This window comes from Dryobates pubescens, chromosome 22 (genome assembly GCF_014839835.1).
Source record: "Dryobates pubescens isolate bDryPub1 chromosome 22, bDryPub1.pri, whole genome shotgun sequence".
Lineage (NCBI taxonomy): Eukaryota > Metazoa > Chordata > Aves > Piciformes > Picidae > Dryobates > Dryobates pubescens.
In genome coordinates this window covers 14081183-14097214 of record NC_071633.1, presented here as the reverse complement: position 1 = coordinate 14097214, position 16032 = coordinate 14081183, and the positions used below count along the sequence as shown (strand labels likewise).

General features: G+C 55.1%; 2 protein-coding genes across 2 annotated transcripts; one reads left to right on the top strand and one right to left on the bottom strand.

Moving 5' to 3' along the window:
* Positions 1-2590: 2590 nt before the first annotated feature.
* On the bottom strand, positions 2591-5939 carry LOC104304416 (mas-related G-protein coupled receptor member H). Its single transcript, XM_009905156.2, has 3 exons — positions 5927-5939; positions 4183-4309; positions 2591-3879 (listed from the first exon to the last, which is right to left on the bottom strand). The coding sequence occupies exons 1-3, from the start codon at positions 5937-5939 to the stop codon at positions 2916-2918; spliced, it is 1104 nt and encodes a 367-aa protein (XP_009903458.2). The 3' UTR covers positions 2591-2915.
* Positions 5940-13437: 7498 nt separating this feature from the next.
* LOC104304456 (mas-related G-protein coupled receptor member E) lies at positions 13438-14403 on the top strand. Its single transcript, XM_009905198.2, has one exon. The coding sequence runs from the start codon at positions 13438-13440 to the stop codon at positions 14401-14403; it is 966 nt and encodes a 321-aa protein (XP_009903500.1).
* Positions 14404-16032: the final 1629 nt, after the last annotated feature.

Below are 16032 nucleotides of genomic sequence, written 5' to 3'. Positions count from 1 at the left end.
ATCTCGGCCCAGTCCCAACCCATCCCCTACCCGACCCAGCCCTATCCCCTACCCATCCCAACCCATTCCAATCCCTATCTCTACCCCAATCCCCATCTCAGTCCACCTTCATGTCTGCTTCCCATCCTCATCTTCATCTGCACTCAATGCCATCCCAGCCCATCCCATCTTCTACCCAGCCCAGCCCAGCCCAGTCCAGCCCCTGCTCATCTCATCCCCTCCAAATCCCCATCCCCATCTCAACCCATCTCCATCTCTGCTCCCCGTCCCGTCCCGTCCCGTCCCGTCCCGTCCCGTCCCGTCCCGTCCCGTCCCGTCCCGTCCCGCTCTCTGCCTCAGCGCTCTCGCCGCGGGACGCAGCCAATGGAGCTTTGCTGCCCTCTAGCGGTGGAATTGCAGCTGGGAGCGCTCCGGCACCACCCCGCTCCCGCTGCCCGTCTCTTGCCTTCCCTGACTCGGGCACTCCCCGGTTGAATTCCCTTCCCCTGCCCGGCTCCTGCCCCGCTTCAATAAACGCCGCTGGCTCCGTCCGCCGCCTCCCGGTGCTCCCGTTCCTCTCGTTCCTCTCCGGGGGTGGGGGGTCTGCAGCACCAGGGGTCAATTTTTATGGAGCAGGAGGTCTCCCTGATAAACAGCCCCCACCAAAAGCTTATGGGGTGGCCCAGGGTGCACAACCCATAGGGAGGGACTGGAGCCTCAGGTGCGGGGCTGGCCAGGGGTGGGGGGGAAGGGAGGGCAGAGTAAGATTTGGTGAGGCTGGCTGGAGGGTGCAGGATGTGATAGAGCTGGCATAGGCAGTGTGGGATGTGGTGGGACTAGTGGGAAGGTGTGGGGCTGGCCAAGGGAATGTGGCATGTAGTAGGGTTGCCATGGAGGGTGTAGGATGTGGTGAGGTTGGCATGGAGAGTGTGGGATCTGGTGGTGCTGGTAGGAAGGGGTGGGACGTGGTGAGGCTCTCTGGGGAGTATAGGAGGTGGGGAGGCCATATAGGGGGATGTGTTGGGGAGGTTAGTGGGGAGGTGTGGGATGTGGTGGGGCTGGTGGGAAGGTATGGGATATGGTGGGTCAACACTCAGGAGGACAGGAGAAACACCAGCCCCAGGCACACCCATGGGAGAGCAGTACAGGAGGCTGCCCCCAGCAGTTTGGCATGTGCCCTGAGGGTGGACAGCTTTCCTTCCTTCTGCCTCCATGATGGCACTGGGACAAACTGAAGCTTGGTGTGATGGTGCTTGGTCTGGAGCCAACTGATGTACCTCTGATGGCTCCAACACCATCTTCCCACACACTCCACTGCTGTGACCAGAGACTTTGACACCAGCTGAGACCTTGGCAAAGCCACAGGGAGGCGGGCAGTGCCCCATGGAACTCGTGGTGACCAAAAGATGTGACACCAAGCTCCTGGAAGGTGTGGCTGAGCTGGGGGGACCATGGACTTGCCTTCCTCTTGCTGCCACTCCATCCTGGCCTGCTGAAGGAGAAATGCTCCAGCCTGCCAGAGCTGAAAAAGTCCTTTACACTCAGACCTGGTTCTTAAGATTAAACCCAAAGTATCTGGGGAGATGTTTGTTGTGAGACTAATGAAACAGTCTGGGACCACCACCATTCCCCTGGGGTCAGCCTGCCCAGACCAGGTGTGCTGGTGTGGTCCCAGCTCTGGCCATCATTTGTTGGCACCATTTTTGCTCTAGTGAGCAGGGAATCGTGGAACAGCTCTAATTGGAAAAGACCTTGAAGGTCATGGAGTGCAACCCTTCACCCAGCCCTGCCAGGGCACCACTAAACCATGGCCCTCAGCACCACAGCTCCAGGGCTTTGAAACCTCTCTAGGGATGGGGGCTCCACCACTGCCCTGGGCAGCCTGGGCCAGGCCTTGACAACCCTTTCAGTGAAGTTGTTCCTCATGACTAAACTAAAGCTCCCTTGGGGCAACTTGAGGCCATTTCTCCCTGTCCTGTCACTTGTTTCTTGGGAGAAGAGTCCGACCCCCACCTGGCTCCAGCCTCCTTGCAGGGAGTTGCAGACAGCTACAAGTCTTCCCTCAGCCTCCTTTGCTCCGGGCTCAACACCCCCAGCTCCCTCAGCTGCTCCTCCCCAGCCCTGTTCTCCAGCTTTGTTGCCCTTCTCTGGACATGCTTCAGCCCCTCAATATCCCCAAAGTGAGCCCAAGATTCCAGCTGTGGCCTCACCAGTGCCAAGTCCAGTGGGATAATCCCTGCCCTGGTCCTGCTGGCAACTCTTGCTGATCCAGGTCAGAATGCTGGTGGCCTTCTTGGTCACCTGGGCACACAAACCCTGTGTGTGTCTCTAGTCCCTCCACCCATGTGCCCAGCCAGCAGCAAGACCCAGAGGAAGCTGAATGCAGCTCAGGGGGTGCAGGATGCTGTTTATTGCTGTCAGGCAGTGGTGGGATACAGCAGCTGGGCACCAGCAGCTGGGAAAGGTGGTGGGGATGTGGCAAAGCCTGCTGAGGATCCATGGCTCCCTCCACACTGGCACTGCAGGAGGTGTGAGGGGAGAAGAGCTTGGAGATGCTGCAGGAGGATGAGAGGGGCTCAGGACACCGGATGGGTTTTACTCCAGCTCTGTACATGAGCCAGAGATTCCCAAAGCCCAGGAGCACTTGAGCTTCTGGAGTATGCTCTCCTCGGGGGAATAGTGCCCTAGGAGCTGGGCTGGGCTGGCAGGGAGGAGGAGCTCCATGCTCCAGCACACTCCTTGCAGAGCATCCCTGCTCACATTGACCTTGGTGATGTCCCCGTTCTCCTCTTCTGCACGGGGACAGGGTGACACCCTGAGAGGGTGACATGGAGAGGATGGCATCAGGAGAAGCTCTTCAGGCATGCATTAACCTGGCTGCTCAGAGAAAACCTCAGGCACTGTCCCAGGGCCCTAAGCAGAGCGGTGGAGAAGCTTCAGCAGGCTGGGGGCAGCGTGTCCATGGTGGTGTCATTGCCCTCTGCCAGCTCCTCAAAGACCCTCCGGAAGGCCACCTGGAGGGACACCAAGGAGCAGTGCCTGCGGCAGCTCCCCACCAAGAAGTAGATGAAGGGGTTGATGCTGCTGTTGATGCAGGCAAGCAAGAAAACAACCTGGGAGGAAGCAAAGGAGTAGCTGAACTGCTGCAGGAAACTCCAGATGCTGAGGGGAAGAGCGAAGAGGAGGAAGAAGAGGACGGTGAGGAAGATAACGATGGAGAGCATCCAGGGCTGGTGCTGCTGGGAACCACAACGAGCCTTAATGAAGAGGATTGTGCTGGCAATGACCATGGGTGGTGCAAAGATGAGGAAGTTGAGGGCATACATGGAGATGAGAGCCATCTGGCAGGGCTGGTGCTCGTGCAGCAGGCACAGAGAAGTCACCGCAGCGATGACAGCGACGGAGAGAGCCCAGAGCAGGACACAGACCACGGCTGATAAGTGCTGGGGGCGGTGGCAGCTGGAGTAGAGGACGGAGACACACCTCTCGATGCTGATGGCCGTCAGGAGGTACAGGCCCATGTTGTAGGAGAAGAGAGAGAGCAGGAAGAGCGACCTCAGGTACCTCGGGGCCACCACAGCGGAGCAGACGTTGTCGAGCATGTAGAGGGTGGATGAGATGACCATGAAGAGGAGGAAGGTGAAGTCAGCTACGGCCAGGTTGAGGATGTAGACAGTGATGGGGTTCCTCTTGATGCGGAAGCCGAGGAGCCAGAGGACAGCACTGTTGCCCAGCAGCCCGCAGAGGCAGATGAGCAGCGTGACTCCATCGATGGCCATGTCGCTCACCTCCACCCTGCAGGGGTCTTCCTCAGCCTCCAGCGTGGCTGGTGTGGGAGCTGGAGCCATGTGGTTCACCTCCAGGGCTGGATGTGGGTAGGTGGTGGGATGTGGTCCCCGGCTGTGGTCAGAGTGGAGGAGGGGTTAGTGGTTTGGAGAAGCCAGGGTTGAGCTGCCTGCCCCCTCACCAGCTCCCTGCACTGGGAAGGCACCAGCGGGGTGCAAGAGGGACATACTAGGGAAGGGAGTGGTGGTCGTGGCGGGAGAGGGAAGGGAGGAAGAAGGAGGTTCACCAGGAGATGCAGAAGTGCAGTGCATCAGGGAGAGGACTGCCAGTCACCAGGAGAGGATGGGAGGGAATTTGCTGCTGGCAGTGGGTGCTGGAGGAAGTGGAGGTGGGGATGAAATAGGACACTGCACTTACCTGTGAGCTTTGGTGGAGCAGCAGGCAAGGGCAGGCAAGCAGCTGGACTCGGGCAGATCGGTGTTGGTGTCTTGGCCTCTCACACTCCCTTCGGGCACATATCCTGAGCTGGATCCTCCCAGGACAGCTGCACAAAGAAGGAAGTCCCCAGGAGGTCTCTGCTCTTGTCCCACCAGCTCCTCTCAGTTCCCTGTCTCCCTGCTGTGCCCCTCAGCAGATCTGGCTGCTCCCCAGCTGTGGTGGGGTGGTGGGGGAGCTGGGAAGGGTTTTGTAAGCAGCTACGTCAGAGCTCTTCTTCCTCCACTTTGTTTATCTGCCCCTTTTTTTTTCTCATCCACAGAGGAAGTGGCTTTTGCCAGAAGCTCCACAAGAAGAATTTTGTGAATGGCTCCTCATTTACTCCTGATTAGAAACACTCCTCCCAGGACAACCACCCACTTGCTGGCTGCTTTCCCTCTCCTGGAAGCTTTCTATCATGCTTCCTTTAGCCCCAGCCTGTCACAGGGCTCCTCAGACCTTAGGACGTCGGTATGGGCATCACCCCTCCAGCTGGTGGTGCTGGTGGTGCTGGCAGGGTGGTTGGGTGCTTCTCAGAAGCGACTCCCCTTCTGGGAAGAGCATGAGCATCCTTGCCAGAACCTCCCCTGGCCCTGAGGGATCACACCTTCAAACCAGAGCCAGGAGTGAGCACTTCTTGTCAGCCTGCCCTGGGCTTTGCCAGCCCAGCTGAAGGCCATGTGGTTGCTTTCAGCCAGGTTACAACATCAGCAGAACTTGCAGCCCGGATTACTTATCACTAATCCCTCTGTTTGGGACCAGCTTGTGGGGTGCTGTGGTCCCCACAGGCTGATGCAGCGAGCTGCAGCCCTCCTGGCTCCTCACCAGTGGCACATCCTCGTTCTCAGCCTTGGAAGTGTTTGTGGTTGTTTTTACATCATCCCACCACTCTGGTAGCCCCTGACCCTCACCTGGCTTCAGCCTCCTTGCAGGGAGTTGCAGAGGGTCTCCCCTCAGCCTCCTTTGCTCCAGCCTCAACACCCCCAGCTCCCTCAGCTGCTCCTCCCCAGCCCTGTTCTCCAGACCCTTCCCCAGCTTCATTGTCCTTCTCTGGACCTGCTCCAGCTCCTCAATGTCCATCTTGGAGTGAGGGGCCCAAAATTGACCCCAGGATTCCAGGTGTGCCCTCAGCAGTGCTCAGTCCAGGGGGATGACTCCTGCCCTGGTCCAGCTGGCCACACTCTTGCTGAGCCAAGCCAGGATGTCTGCCTGAAGGTGGGCAAACCCATCATGGTCTCTATCCATTGGCCTTTGATGGGACTGCTTTCCAGTTTCCAGAGTCTGAAAGGAAAGGACATTTCCTTGCAGCACTCCTGGGCTCTGGATGGGACAGCTGGGGACAGCTTGGGAGGAGGCACAGCCCCATGTGTCCACAGCCCTGCACACCAGCAGCATCCAGAGGGTTTCTGAATGGAACCTCCCACTCATTCTTCAATGACTTTAAACATCCAGCAGCAATCTGCTCCAGCTGTCCCACCAAGTGCTTGTGTGCACTCACATCTTGGTTCTTAACAGGGATTTGTTTGTTCCCTTCTCTCTGGTGTCAAGTAATAGGACAAGAGGGAATGGAGAGAGAGATTTGATGCCTGGACTGTTCAGTGGATAAGGAATTGGTTGGATGGTCTCATCCAGAGGGGAGTGGTCAATGGCTTGATGTCCAGATGGAGATCAATGACAAGTGGCGTACCACAGGGGTCCATACTGGGACCAGTGCTGTTCAGTATCTTCATCAATGACACACTGGGATGGAGTGAACCTTCAGCAAGTTTGAAGACACCAAGCTGAGTGATGGGGCTGACACTTGTGAGGGACAAGATTCATCCAGATGGACCTACACAGGCTGGAGAAATGGTTCTGTGTGAAGCTCATGAGGTTCAACAGGGCCAAGTGCAAGGTTCTACACTTGGCTTGGGGTGAACCCTGCTATCACCGGAGGCTCAGGGATGAAGGGCTGGAGAGTAGTCTCATGGAGAAGGACTTGTTGGATGCTGGGGTGTGAAAAGCTGGACATGAGCTAGCAGAGTGTGCTTGCATCCCAGAACTGGGTCTTGGGCTGATCCCCTCCCCTCTGCTGTGAGGCCAGGCGGAGAGATTTGGGGCTGTCCAGCCTGGAGAAGAGAAGGCTCCAGGGAAACCTTCTGGTGGATTTCAATTCTTAGAGTTGATCAGGAAGCTGGGGACAGACTTTTGAGCAGGGCCTGTTGTGCCAGGGTGATGGTTTGAACTGAAAGAGGGAGATGGACACTGGAAAGGAGGAAGAAATATTTGACATTGAGGGTGGGTGGTGAGATCCTGTCCCAGGCTGCCCAGAGAGGTGGGAGCTGCCCCAGCCCTGGAGTCATTGCAGGTCAGGTTGTCTGGGGCTCTGAGCAGCCTGCTCTAGTTGGAGCTATCCCTGCTGACTGCAGGGGGCTTGGACTAGGTGAGCTGTAAAGGTCCCTTCCAACTCAAACCAGTCTGAGAGTCTATGAACTTGTGCAGCTCAGGGAATGATGCCTCACACAGAACAACAAATCCTCTGAGCCTGGGCAGCCCAGGCCACTTTAAATTGCTGATGTTACATCCTCTGAGCTTGCTGGGGTTACTCCTTGCTCTCATGACTCAGTGGGTTTGGGTTTCTCTTTCCTCACCGTGATTGCTTATAGATCTGGGCCATGACTTTTCCATCAAGGCTGTGCCTCCTGAGTGATCTTTGAAGTATTGTTAGTCAAAAAGCTCAGGGGAGGACTCATCCAGGAGCTTCTTATTGCTCTCATATCCACAGGCATCTTCTCTCCTGCAGATGCAGATCTTAGAATCACAGACTTGTTTTGGTTGGAAAAGATCTTTAAGGTCTTTCAGTCCAACCATTCTCTAACTCTGCCAAGGCTGGTACTGAACTATGGCCCTCAGCACCACATCTCTGCCTCTGTTAAACACCTCCAGGGATGGGGATTCCACCACCTCCTTGGGCAGCCTGGGCCACTGTTTGAGAACCCTTTCAATGAAGAATTTTCTTCTAATATCCAACCTAAACCTCTCCTGGTGCAGCTTGAGGCCAGTTCCTCTTGTCCAGGCACTTGCTCCTTGGACAACCCCAACCCCCACCTGGCTGCAGCCTCCTTGCAGGGAGCTGCAGAGAGCCAGAAGCTCTCCCCTCAGCCTCCTTTGCTCCAGGCTCAACACCCCCAGCTCCCTCAGCTGCTCCTCCCCAGCCCTGCTCTCCAGACCCTTCCCCAGCTTGGTTGCCCTTCTCTGGACCTGCTCCAGCTCCTCAATGTCCTTCTTGGAGTGAGAGGCCCAAAACTGACCCCAGGATTCCAGCTGTGGCAGTTTCCTGCCACTCCACCCCCAGCCTGGCTCCAACCTCCTGTCAGGGAGTCGTGGAGAGGCACAAGCTCTTCCCTCAGCCTCTCCTCCAGACTAAACAACCCCCAGTCCCTCAACTGCTTCTCCCAAGGCCTGATCTCCAGACCCTTCAGCAGCTTTGGTGCTTGCAGGGGCAGAGCTGGCTCATGAACACTGATCCTGCAGCTCATGGAGTTTTTCTCCTGAAGTCTATCATCTGAAGAAACCAGACCCCGAGCTGGCTGCATCACCCCTTGGTCACAACAAAAGGTTTTCAGCCTTTCACTGAAATCCATTTGTGCTGCATCTCTGCAAATGGACTTTAGGAGCCCAGTGGTCTCCTGGGGTGCAGGAAGAAGAGTGTGGCTAGCAGGTCGAGGGATGTTCTCCTCCCTCTCTGCTCAGCAGAGCTTGCTCAGCCCTCAGTGCTGGCTTAGCTGATGTCCCTCCAGATGCATCCATGACTTGCTGCCCAGCACTCAGGGCAGGGAGTTCATGTGGTCACCCCAGCAAGATGTGCAACCTGGAGAAAGCCAAGCCAAAAAGCAGAGCTGGCTTTGGATACATTTCAGTGAGAAAGCAGCTGGGAAGTGAGAGCTGCTGGGATGCTGTGGCAGTGATGGGTCTCACCTGGAGGTGGGCACAGCTCTGGTGCCTGAAGGCTCTGCCTTCCTGGGAGGAGGAGGAGGATGGAAAGTGAAGCTGCAGAAGCCAGGAGGTACCATGCTGCAGACCTGTGCTGACTCACTCTGCTTGAAGCTGGGCTAAGAAAGCACCAGGTCAGGTTTTCCTTCTGGTCCATGGAATCTGACTGAGCAGAAGCTTTGGGAAGTGGACCTGTTGGGCAGCTGCACCACATTTCACACAGACTCTTACCAGGGCAGGATGTTTTCAGTTGATCCTAGCATTGCTTTAGCATGAAAATCTCTTTTGGGGTTAATTTTTGGAGGGGGCCAAAGGAGAAGCTGAAGACTTGGCTCTGGCAGGGTGTATTGCTCTGCAGTGGGTAATTGTTCCCATCCAGCCCAGCACATTTCTCTGGTGGGTGGGGAGTTCCTAGAGGATACCACACTGGGACACCCTGTCCACTCCTCTGTGGCAAGAACAGATGCTGGGAGAGTGCTGAGGGGGAATTTGGAGCAAGCTGATCCAAAGGACTTGTGGTTGGAAGGACAGCTGGGGCAAAGGCAAGGAGAGAGCTGGAGGTGGCAGGGGTCATGAATGCAAACTCTGCTCTTCTCTGGGGTGTTTGGAAGAGCCTCAATGAGATATTCCCCTCCCCCCCCCCCCCCCCTTCTGTTGTTGGGATGTTTAAACAATCCCAAGGGGGAAATTTGGCCCTTGGTTATTGATTCTGGGTTTTGCTATTGGTTTTGATTCTGTTCTAATTTACTCCTAACTGGATGGCTCGTAAGGGGATGTTGCTGCTGGGCAATGTTTCTTCTGCCCCAGCAGCACAGTGTGAGCTGCCAGCAGAGGACTGACAACTAACTGAGTTCATTTCACCCAGATGTTCCTGTGGTTTGGTGGTTGGTCAGTCCAGCTGGCCCTGGATACAGATAAGATAGGTTTGTTGTTGCTTGGTTTGGTGTTTTTCTGGGATCATTGTGATCCAAGAATGGTCTACAAAACAAATCAATCTTCCATGAACCTCATGAAGTTCAACAAGGGTGAGTTAGTGGTTGGACTTGATGATCTTACAGGTCTTTTGCAACCATAGTGATTCTGTGTGTGAAGCAGAGGGTCCTGCACCTGGGGAAGAAGAACCTCCTGCACCAGGAGAGGTGAGAGGTGACATGCTGGAAGGATAGAATAGGATAGAACAGAACAGAATTAACCAGGTGGGAAAAGACCTCAGAGATCATCAAGCCCAACCTATCACCAGCACCATATAATCAACTAAACCATGGCACCAAGTGCCTCATCCAGGCTCTTCTTAAACACCTCCAGGGATGGTGACTCCAGCACCTCCCTGGGCAGCACATTCCAATGGCCAATCACTCTTTCTATGAAGAACTTCTTCCTAACATCCAGCCTGAACCTCCCCTGGCACAGCTTGAGACTGTGTCCTCTTGTTCTGGTGCTGGGTGCCTGGGAGAAGAGACCAACCCCCACCTGGCTACAACCTCCCTTCAGATAGTTGTAGGGAGCAATTAGGTCTCCCCTGAGCCTCCTCTTCTCCAGGCTAAGCAACCCCAGCTCCCTCAGCCTCTCTTCATAGGGCTTGTGCTCCAAACCCCTCACCAGCTTTGTTGCCCTGACTCTAACAGGGTCCTTGAGCACCACAGCTAAATGGCTTTCAAGGACATCAAGGGATGGTGATTCACTCTCCTGGGCAGCCTGCTCCAGTCTTTGATAACCCTGGCAGAAGCTTTTCCTAAAGTTGAATTTAAACCTCCCCTGGAGTAACTTGATGCCATTTCCTCTGTCCTATCTGTTGTGACTTGAGAAGGGACCAACATCCACCTCTCTACAACCTTCTTTCAGGTAGTTGTAGAGAGCAATAAAGTCTCACCTCAGCCTCTTTTCTCCAGGCAGCTGTCTGGAGAAGGACCTGGGAGTCCATGTGGACAACAAGTTCACCAGGAGCCAGCAGCATGCCCTGGTGGCCAAGAAGGCCAATGGTCTCCTGAGGGCATGAAGAAGAGTGTGGCCAGCAGGGCAAGGGAGGTTCTCCTGTCTCTCTACTCTGCCCTGGTGAGGTCACAGCTGGAGACCTGGGTCCAGTTCTGGGAGAGAGAGCCTGGGAACTGCTGGAGAGAGTCCAGGGGAGGCTCTGAAGATGCTGAGGGGCCTGGAGCAGCTCTGTGAGGAGCAAAGGCTGAGAGCCCTGGGGCTGTGGAGCCTGCAGAAGAGCAGCCCCAGAGGGCAGCTGAGCAATGCTCAGCAAGAGCTAAAGGAGCTGTGGGGAGCAAGAGGCTGGGACCAGACTCTGCTGAGTGGTGCCCAGGGCCAGGCCAAGGGGCAGAGGGCACAAAGTGGAAGCCAGGAGGTTGCATCTGAAGATGGGGAATGTCCCTGCTGACTGCAGGGGGGCTTGGACTAGTTGAGTTTGAGAGGTCCCTTCCAACCCAAGCCAGTCTGGGATTCTATGATGACAAATGATGAACATGCTCAGGATGTTGCCTGCAAAACCAGAAGCTGAGGAGCCTTGTGCAGTTCTGCTCCTGTGTTGAGCACACAAGATCCCACAGTGAGAACTGTTGCAGGTCAGCATGATGGTCTACCTTGCTGCTTTCCTTGTGGTGACCTGTTGACTCCTGAAAGGGTTGGCTGGGGGATGTGAGATTCTGTAGCTGGGGACACAAACACAACATCAGTGAGGAACAGAGGAGGAGGTTTTGATGTTGGGGTCCCCACAGGTAGCAGTTCCCAGCAGGAGCACCCCTCCTGCCAGGTACAGCAGGAGCTGTTTGCATTTGCCCTCCAGCACAGTGAAGAATCATCTCACCTCACTTCAGCTCAGGGCCTGTCTGTGGAAACCATTGCTGGCTGCTGGCTGGAGAAGACAACTCAGATGAAACCCATGACTTCTACATTGCTAAAGCCAAGTTAGCAGCATCAATTCACCTCTTCTTAGGAAAGGAAGATCCTCCTGAAGTCATAGATTCATAGAGTGGGTGGGAAGGGACTTCAAAGATTGTCTAGTCCCAACCCCCTGCCATGGGCAGGGACACCTCCCACCAGCCCAGGTTGCTCAAGGCCCCATCCAACCTGCCCTTGAACACATCCAGGGAGGAGGCAGCCACAGCCTCCCTGGGCAACTTGTTCCAGCTTCTCCCCACCCTCTCTGTCATGAATTCCTCCCTAATCTCCAGTTTCAATCTCCCCTCCTCAAGTTTCAATTCACTGTCCCTCATCCTATTGCAACCAATCTTCAGCTGGTTCTCAGAGCCTCCTCCTCTGCTGGTTGACTGAACCATGCTGGAGCAGCCCAGGGGTGGCACTGCCTGGTGCCCAGGATCTGCACCTCTCAGCTGTCACCTCCCTGTGCTCTGGTTCCTGCACAGATCTTGCTATTCAGTGAGCTCCTTCAGTGAGCACTTCCTAGCATGCTCTTGGAAACCAGGTGCTTGGAGGTGAAGTAGCACCAAGAAGTTGTGGTATGCAAGGGGCAAAGCTCCATCTGAATCACCAGCAGGCGTTCTGCAGCCAGCTGGGAGCACAGAGTCCTAAAGCTACACCCTTGGAACGATGGGAGGAAAGTTCAACCAGTTCAACCAGATGAATGTTTGGGGGCTGAGGTTGCTTTAAAACGAAAAGAGAGAGGAACCTGGCACCAGGCAATTTGCTTTCCCCATAGGTCAAGCTTCTGAGACTTTTTGGTTAGTCATTTCCTGCACCAAGCCAAGAATAGATTGTAACCAGAGCCCTGGGGCTGCCAAACACAAGGAAACAGTTCCCTGGCTGCAAGAGTCCTTGAGAAGAAACCCATTCTGCTTGGCTACCACCAGGACAAGTATCTCTGCAAGGAATTCAGGAGGACCACATGCTGGACACTGCCCAGGGTCACCAAAACAGGCTGCAGCACACTTTCCCAAGTGCTAATTCCAGGAAGCCTCATGAAGCTTCTTCCTCTGTCTTGGTGAGTATGACTTGGGGTGAGTCTGCAGCACAGCTTCTCCAGTGAAGTTCTCCAGGCTGTGAGAGAAAAGGTCAGACTTTGATGAGTGGGGATTTTTTCAGTCAAGATAATCAGACCCTCACTGGCTTGGAAAGTGCTGGCCCAAGTGCAGCAGATCTGGCTGGGGAATAATGGTCTGCAGGATCTAAGGACTTGTGGGAAAAGGTGGTGGGGGAATGAATGTCCCACTGGAGGAACCCAGCAGCTCCCTGATATCAACTGTAATATTAGACATCTGAGAATCCATATGAGATCCACCCCCAAAGCCACAGCATCCCAGCATGGTGGGGGGGTTGGAAGGGACCTTTGGAGATCAGCCAGCCCAAGCCCCCTGCTAAAGCAGGGCACCCACAGCAGCTTGCCCAGCAGCACAACGGCCAGGGGGGGTTTGGAGGCTCTCCACACAAGGAGACTCCACAACCTCTGTGGGCAGCCTGCTCCAGGCCTCCAGCACCCTCACCCCAAACAACTTTCTCCTCGTGTTTGAATGGAACTTGCACTTGCTCTGACATCTGTGAGGAGAGGCTGAGGGAGCTGGGGTTGCTTAGCCTGGAGAAGAGGAGGCTCAGGGGAGACCTTCTTGCTCTCTACAACTACCTGAAGGGAGGTTGGAGCCAGGTGGGGGTTGGTCTCTTCTCCCAGGCACCCAGCACCAGAACAAGAGGACACAGTCTCAAGCTGTGCCAGGGGAGGTTTAGGCTGGAGGTGAGGAGAAAGTTCTTCCCAGAAAGAGTAATTGGCCATTGGGATGTGCTGCCCAGGGAGGTGGTGGAGTCACCATCCCTGGAGGTGTTCAGGAAAGGCTTGGATGTGGCCCTTGGAGCCATGGTTTAGTTGTCAGGAGGTGTTGGGTGACAGGTTTGGACTTGATGATCTCTGAGGTCTTTTCCACCCTGGTTGATTCTGTGATCTCCCAGGACAATCCTTACAGCTTGCTGGTTTTCTCCTCCAGATCTGTCCTGTCCAAAGCCAGGAAGGTGGCATCTCCTTAGCTGTTGCTCTACCTCTGTCCCTGCTCTTGTGCCAGGCAGCTCATACCCATCTCCCCATCTCTTCCCTTCCATCTTTCCTGTCCCTCATTCTTCTTTGTGTGGAAGCTGGAACACGGCTGCAAAGATCTGAAGAGCCTGGAATGGAGGCCAGCAGAGCTGCTAACGTATCTCTGTTTCTTCTCCTCCCTCCCATATCTCTGTTCCTTCTCCTCCCTCCAGCTGTGAGGAAGAAAGAGAAGCAGCAGAAGTTTCACAATGAGCACGTTGCTGTCTGCCGTGGAAGGAGCCAGCTCTGCCTCCTGGAACCCGCCCAACAGGACAGTGCATAACAGGAGCTGGCATCACAGCCTGGAGGATGGGGACTACAAGTGGAGTGACTGTGAGGCTGGGCACTTCAGCAGCGTGGCTGGCACGCTGCTCACCTGCTCCTGCGGGCTGCTGGGCAACGGAGCTGCCCTGTGGCTCCTCTGCTCCCGTGCCTGCAGGAGCCCCATCACCGCCTATGTCCTCAACCTGGCCATAGCCAACTCCACCTTCCTCCTCTCCATCACCATTGCCCTTGTGCTGTTTTACACCCCAGAGTGCCTCTGCTGCCGGCTGGGCTCCCAGGACGTGGGCACCGTGTTGAACATCATCATCCTCTTTGCTTTCACCGCCAGCCTCTACCTCCTGGTGGCCTTCAGTGCCATGGTAACTCTGTCCATCCTCCCTTCATCCTGCTGCCCCTGCCATGGCTCCTGGCACTTGCCAGTGTGTGCCCTGCTCTGGGCCCTCTCCTTCATCCTCACCATGACTCTCTACTTGCACCCTGGAGCAGTCGTGGTCTTTGTCCTGAGTTACTTCTTCTCAGTGCTTGCCTTGACTATGTCTGGTCTTATCTTGCTTGCCAGGGTCTTGTGCTCCTCTCAGCAACATCCCCCAAGGAAGCTCTGTGTTGTGGTTCTGATAGCTGTCATCTTCTTCCCCTTCCTGACTGCTGATTTTTGGTACTGGCTCTTGCTAAGGCTGTTTGATTTTTCTGTTTTTGTCTTTGACACCTCTCTCCTGCTGGCCTGTGTGAACAGCACCATCAGCCCTGTCATCTTCTTCTTCCTTGGGAGCTGTGCAAACAGCTTCATGTTCTGTGGTAAGGCTTCTTCCCAGGGGGGGTTTGAAGCTGTAGCAGAGTCACCAAAGAGAAGCAAAGCTCCCAGAGAAAACCCAGTGGAAACAATTCTTTGAACCTCTGCAGCCCCTCCCTGAGGGAAGATCCTCAGGAGCTGGAGACATCCCTTGAGTTTCAGGGCAAGACAAGGAGATGGTGTCAGTGTGGGTCTGGCTGGCCTTGAACAGGATTAAAAGCAACACAACAAAACTGAAGAGACTAGAGACTTATGAGTCCTGGGGGTCAGTTTTGGGGCCCTCACTCACACTTGGACATTGAGGGACTGGAGGGGCTCCAGAGAAGGGCAACCAAGCTGGGGAAGGGTCTGGAGAACAGGGCTGGTGAGGAGCAGCTGAGGGAGCTGGGGGTGTTGAGCCTGGAGAGAAGAAGGCTGAGGGGAGAGCTTCTGGCTCCCTGCAACTCCCTGCAAGGAGGCTGAAGCCAGGCAGGGGTTGGGCTCTTCTCCCAAAGAACAAGTGATGGGACAAGAGGTAAACAGTCTCAAGTTGCCCCAGGTGGGGTTTAGGTTGGACATGAGGAACAGCTTCTTCACTGGAAGGGTTGTCAAGGCTGGACCAGGCTGTCCAGGGCAGTGGTGGAGTCTCCTTGTGTGGAGAGCTTCTAACCCCCCCTGGCCATTGTGCTGCTGGGCAAGCTGCTGTGGGTGCCCTGCTGGGGCAGGGGGCTTGGACTGGGTGATTTCCAGAGGTTCTTTGCAATTCCCTCCAGTCTGTGATTCTGGGATTCTGTGATACAGGGAACTGGAAAGAAGACAGTGAGCTTTTGATAGAGAAATAAACCTCAACTATTCAGGACTTGTGTCCTAATCTGCAGAAAGTCTGTTAATAAACACTTCTTAGAGGTTTTATCCGATCATCTGTCTTCAAAGCATGACTCACCACCCATGGGTTATGCTTTTGCTTCTCTTTCTAAAGGCAGAGGCATGTTTGTTAGCCTTGGATTTAAGGGAGTGGGAAAAGGACTTCAGAGGCAGGGAAGTGGGTGGGTGAGTGCAGGCTTCCCTGCCACCTGCAAATGGCATCATGTCCCCTCTCAGGCTTTGTGCTTCCACCCCTCTTGCCCAGCAGTCTCCTCTCTGGTGGGATGCTGTGAGGTCCTTTCCTCCTGGTCTTTCCTCTACTCTCTCCCCTCTGCCTGCCCTCCACCTTACCAAGGAGGTGCTCTCCCTGTGTGCTCAGCTGTTCCTGAGGAAAGCTCTCAGCACACCTGGGAATGTCCAGTGTCCTGGTTTGGTTCAGCTGGAGGCTTCCTGCAGCGAGATACACCTCTGCTAACTGCAAACATCCCAGAGAGATGCCACCTGATCCCCACATCCTTCCTAGAACAAATGAGGAGGTCTTGGCACTGTCAACTGATGGTTCATGCCAGCTGCTGAAGATTATGCTTATGGTGAGGTGCATCATGCTCTGGAGGTACCTGTCCTCCTCATAGACATGTCAGAGGCTTATAGAACAAGAGGAAATGAGACATCTTCTGACAGGGTGAAGCCAACCTTGCTCTGTTCACCAGTGGACACAGTCTCAAACTGTACCAGGGGAGGTTTAGACTTGAGATGAGGAGAAAGTTCTTCACAGAGAGGGTTGTTAGGCATTGGAATGTGCCGCCCAGAGAGGTGGTGGAGTCACTGCCCCTGGAGGTGTTCAAGAGGGGATTTGATGTGGCACTTGGTGCCATGAGGTCTTGGG

What these genes read in the sequence shown, in the direction of transcription:
- LOC104304416 (XM_009905156.2), bottom strand. An exon ending in TGCTCCACCAAAGCTCACAG is followed by an intron (nt 3,880 to 4,182) that starts GTAAGTGCAGTG and finishes CTCTGACCACAG; the next exon opens with CCGGGGACCACATCCCACCA.
- LOC104304456 (XM_009905198.2), top strand. Translation starts at nt 13,438, where the DNA reads ATGAGCACGTTGCTGTCTGCCGTGGAAGGAGCCAGCTCTGCCTCCTGG.